We start from the raw sequence: 5089 nt of genomic DNA on the forward strand, positions 1-5089 counted from the left end.
CAAGGATTTCTATGAGTTTTGCAAAACATATGTGGATATAGTGCATAATTCGTTATCTCTTAAAACCGGGGGAATTGATATATTTTTTTATCATGGCTTGCCTATTTTGGTATGGAACTATGGATAGAAATTTCTACTGTAAATAATAAAAACAATAATGACACCATTCCTTATTGCCATTGACCAAAGAGGCAAGCATTTCACCCCGCCAGGCCCCCAACCCTATCCGTACCCAGAACGAGCCAACCCAAAGCACGCGGAGAACGCGTCTATCCAACCAGACGCCGCCACGTGTCAGGGGCCCCGCACGTCAGCCGGCGTGACGCCGATTCGGCCGCGCGCTGACAGGCAACGGTCGGGGTCGCGCACCGGTTCAAACCAACCAGCACCCGCGATCCGACCGTTGGGAGCAAAATCCATCCCCACCCTTAAAACCTCGCACCGCGCCGACGAGGAGAGAGAAACCCCGCCGCCGCCGCCGCCGCCCCCGCGCGAGCATCGTTGGTGAACGAAAGGTTGGAACTCTCGGTCGTCTCCTTTACGTCTCAGCTCGTCGCGTTTTCGATCTGAGTGGTGGTGGTTTTGATTCGCCGGTCCTTTTTTTTTTTTTTTTGGTTTTTTGTTTCAGTTGCTGTTCGACTTCGACCAGGTGCTTGATCCATGGACCGCCGGCCGCCGCTCGCCGTCTCGCCGCGCAGGCTGCGTCCGCGCCCGCACCGCTCCGCCGCCGCCGCGCGACCACCCGTGGCATGCTCCGTCCAGACCACGCCAGGTACGGCGCTGGTGTTCCTTCCTCCTCACGGTTTGCCGCAGCCCGCAGGATGGGATCCGTGAGGTTTCTTTTGATTTTTCTCGCTTGTTCCGTTTGGGGCTTTCATTCGTCGAGAGAAGAAATTTGGTTGGGATCAGCAGATCTCAAACTTCATATTGTTCTTGACGTTCTCACTCAGATTTCACCATTTCCTTCTTCCCCCATTTCCCTCTTCTCAAACCCGCTCTGTTTCCCTGTACGAATCCCCACCGAGTTCTTGATTTTTTTGACTTGATGCGTTCTTCAAAAATTTCCTCCTCTCAAACTCCATCTTCACACGGCCACCCTTTTTTGCTATTTTTGTGTGTGTGTGTGTGCAGGATCGATCAAGAAAGCGTCTACCCCGATGCGCTCGTCCATCTGCGCGCTCCCGACGGCTTGCCTTGACCCCAGCCCGCGCGCGAAGCTGGACTTCGCCGCCGTTCCCTCGCCGGCAAGAGCGGCGGCTGCGGCGGGGAAGGAGAACCGCTACGTTAAGGACGAGTTGGCTCGGGACCTCGCCGTTCCGGCCATGCCCACCTGGACGGCAGCGCCGCCGACTAGCCCGCTGTTCGAGAGGGGCAGGCTCTACGACCTCTACTCGGCGCGGCGCAACGAGCGGCTCAAGCGCAAGCACGGGTTCCCCGTCGTCGAGGAGGAGGCGGAGGCGATGGCCGCCGACCCCTGCGTCGCCGTCGAGCTCTCCAAGCGGCGGGGCGCCAAGAAGGCCGGCGCCGAGTCCGTGAGGCGGTCCATGCCCGCGGCGGCCGCGGAATTCTCCTACTCCAGCCGCGCCACCACTACCCTGGGCCTGAGGTCCTCTCTGCGCACCAGTAAGGAGATGAAGAAAGCCTCCGTGCCGTCCTTCACCGGCGCGAAGTCGTCGGTGATCAAGGACAGAAGAGCAAGCACTCGATCCTCGGCTCGAAGGTTCTAATCTGACCTTGGATAATCAGTGTCTGATCCAATGGAGTTGATAAAAGATCTTATCGATCTTTTCTACTGGTTTGGCTGATGATATGTTGATATCCTGAAACTGTCTGCTTCATGTCAGTTTGGGTACTGAGGTTGGAGTTGGTTTGGGGAGCAATATGGCTTGATATCTTGGATTTTTGGTATAGAAATTGCTGAATAAGTTGGATACATCTTTACTGAAATCCATACTAGCATTTCTCTTTTGTTGCTCCGGGTGTACATTCATTTGTTGGTGCTATGGTTTGTTATCATGATCTCATGGTATCCTGAATACTGATTGATGAATTTGAGTGCTTGTTATTGCTATGTCTGAGACTAGTGGTCACTGAATTTTTGATACCTGAGATATGATTGGTTTCTCCAATTAATTAGTTGGAGTAATGGCAATATGAATGCTAACTGTAGTTGCTATGGGGGGGGGGGGGGGGTATAGCTTCTTATCTTGGATTGTGGTTTATAGAAATTGGTATAACATCTTTCTATTGCCCGGGATGTTCATTCTTTTGTTCAGCGTGTTCTTTTGTCATGTTTCCTGGGTAGTGGTAAATGTCTGAATTTTTGACCTGGGATATGTTTGTTTGCTCCAATTTGTTAGTGTAGCTTTACACATGTGCATTTCAGCTTATGCAGATCTTATCTTAGCTTCGACGACTCTCTGATCTTATAGAGTTGACAAAACATTTTACCTCTTCTGCTTTGATTTCTGCAAAACTGAAATTATATACTTCAGTGTCAGTAAGAAAATGGTTAGGTGTTGGCATTACGAATGAGATGGTTTTTGGGTCCACGTAGCTCCTTGTCTCATAGAATTTAGCGAATAAGTTGGATAATTTTTACTGACATTTCCACGTAGTGCTTGTTACCATTTCTTATCTGTGATTATCACATCCTGACTGGTTTGCAGTGCTTCTTGAGGGATAAGGAGCGGCCGACCTGGGCTTCCCTTGCCTAGGCCGCCTCCTCTCTCTTTCTTTCCTCCTTTTCTTCTCTCCGGTGCTTGCATGAACACCTTGTGAAGCCCGTTGAGCAGCAACCCTATCTTTGAGAGGTGGCGGGGTATCTATAGCCCTATCTTCAAATCTGTCTGTTAGGGGCAAAAGATGCTCTGTTTGGAACTTCCGAAGGCACCTTTAGAACTTCTGGTTGCCCCTAACACTTCAGAATTCAAAATCTTTTTGAAAAGGCATCTGTTCGGAACATCCGGTGGTCACCACCGAAACTTATGGTAATCTTACGGAACCGAAACTTTCAGTGGATCAGCACTTGAACTTCCAAAAAACACACATAATCAAAATTCAAAGAGCTCAAGTACCTTCAGAACTTTTGATGGATCTCCATCAGAACTTCTAGAAACTTACAAAACCGAAACTTCCGGAAAATGAATTGTTCGGAAGTTCCGGTCACACTTTCGAAACATCTGGTTAAAACAACACAAATCCAAGAAAAATTATAAGAGATATTTCAAAAATATTTTAGATCACTGAACTTATTCTTAGATTTTATTACAATACCTCTCTATATCTCTCTATATAATACTACATTCCTAGACTTTCGATGGATCTCTATCAGAACTTTCAGAAACTTACCGAACTTAAACTTCGGGCAAATGAATTGTTCGGAAGTTCTGGTCACACTTTTGGAACTTCCGGTCAAAACAACACAAATCCAAGAAAAATTGCAAGAGACACACTTCAAAAATATATTTTCGATCACTGAACTTATTCCTAGATTTCATTGCAATACCCCTCTTTATAATACGACATTCCTAAATGACTCATAATCAAAATAAACATTCATCTCAACATGATTATACCATTTTTCTTCTCTTTTCAACATGGGCAATGCAACGACTTCACTTTCATGAGCACTAATCTTCTCCTTCACAATCTTATATAAAACATTAGTTCTCGCCAATTGATTGTCATTCGCTAAAACAAATTAGGGCCTACATGCACTTGCAATCTCCCTCTTTTTAGTAATTATTGACAATCTATTCTATATAATCAAAACACTAGAAATCAAACACTTTAACTGGAACTCAGCCAGCTTGTATTAAAAAAAAAGACATCATAAAAACACCGATAGGAGTAGGATAGCATGTCTCCATATGGCTAGAACGTGTATAAACCCTTTGTCTGTGTGATTCCTCCATAAATTCACTACCCCACTCACTGAATTGAACTTGTAATTTCTCCCGCGGTCCATGTATCGAATGCAAAAGGAGTCCATCGATCTTCCACTCGTGGGGTTCACGCTCCAACAGAAGCATACTAACCTTTTCAATGTAAAACAGATATGCTATCGAAATACAATTAATATTAGATTTAATGAAACTAATTTGGTATTGGAGGTGTTGCCATGTATTTCTATTAAATTTTTCAATCTTAAATTTTCTTTAAAAAATTTAAAATATACATGCACAGTTTTTATGTTTCATGATGTTGACTTTTGGATGTAAATTTGACTGCTGTCTTATCAAAAAAATTAATTTTTTTGTTGAGATTTATTTTATTATTAAAGAAGTTTAAGCATTACTTATATTTTTTTTGCATATTTCAATATAAATTTGAATAAGACAAATGATTGATTAAATATATGTCTAAAATTTAACAATGTTATAATACAAAGATGCATATTTACTCAGTAATTTGAATAAGATAAATGATCAGTCAAAGTATTCCAAAAGTCAATGACATCATAATAAAAGATAAATGGAACAGAGTACTATTATATGAAGCAAATGGAAGAATATTTTAGACACCACTCCATACCCACTCCGTATTTTAACAGATAACACTATTAACTTTCTGACATGTTTAACCATTCATCTTGTTTAAAAATTTTATATAGATTTATGAAAATGCAAGTTATGCATGATAGTCATATAAACATATACTAAAAAGTACATATGGAGTATAACGTTGTACTGCATCATTAATTCGGATGAACCATACATACTGAAAACCAAGTGAGGAAAATAAAGGAGTACACCCACCGCTTTTTTTATTGACGTGGTTAACTTTTGCATATATGTTTAACCATTCGTTTTATTTAAAAAATTATATTACTATTGATTATTTTATTACGATTTGATTTATTAATAAAGTAACATTAATTTGATTTATAGTTTTGTATATTTATATAAAAATTTTAAATAAGACAAAGAATGAAACGTATACCAAAAAATTAACATTGTCAATTAAAAAAAATCGGTGGAAGTATATATAATGCAGTAAAATTGGACGGCCCGGATGGCCACTCGTGAGCTTATAGCCTTATCCACCTCGCCCGCACCCCTCCGTTTCGTCCTCCCTCGCTCAACAA

General features: G+C 42.7%; 1 protein-coding gene across 2 annotated transcripts; it reads left to right on the forward strand.

Annotated features, from left to right (window-relative positions):
* The first annotated feature begins 396 nt into the window (after positions 1-396).
* LOC102715130 lies at positions 397-2073 on the forward strand. 2 transcript variants are annotated; one of them, XM_040526103.1, is made up of 3 exons: positions 397-515; positions 629-772; positions 1132-2073. In XM_040526103.1, the coding sequence occupies exons 2-3, from the start codon at positions 661-663 to the stop codon at positions 1725-1727; spliced, it is 708 nt and encodes a 235-aa protein (XP_040382037.1). In that variant the 5' UTR covers positions 397-515; positions 629-660; the 3' UTR covers positions 1728-2073. The 2 variants fall into 2 exon arrangements, with proteins under 2 accessions (XP_040382037.1, XP_040382038.1); XM_040526104.1 differs by lacking the exon at positions 629-772.
* The last annotated feature ends 3016 nt before the right edge of the window (positions 2074-5089 follow it).

Source organism: Oryza brachyantha, chromosome 7 (assembly GCF_000231095.2).
Source record: "Oryza brachyantha chromosome 7, ObraRS2, whole genome shotgun sequence".
NCBI classification, from domain to species: domain Eukaryota; kingdom Viridiplantae; phylum Streptophyta; class Magnoliopsida; order Poales; family Poaceae; genus Oryza; species Oryza brachyantha.

What these genes read in the sequence shown, in the direction of transcription:
- LOC102715130 (XM_040526103.1), top strand. Translation starts at nt 661, where the DNA reads ATGGACCGCCGGCCGCCGCTCGCCGTCTCGCCGCGCAGGCTGCGTCCG. An exon ending in CTCCGTCCAGACCACGCCAG is followed by an intron (nt 773 to 1,131) that starts GTACGGCGCTGG and finishes GTGTGTGTGCAG; the next exon opens with GATCGATCAAGAAAGCGTCT.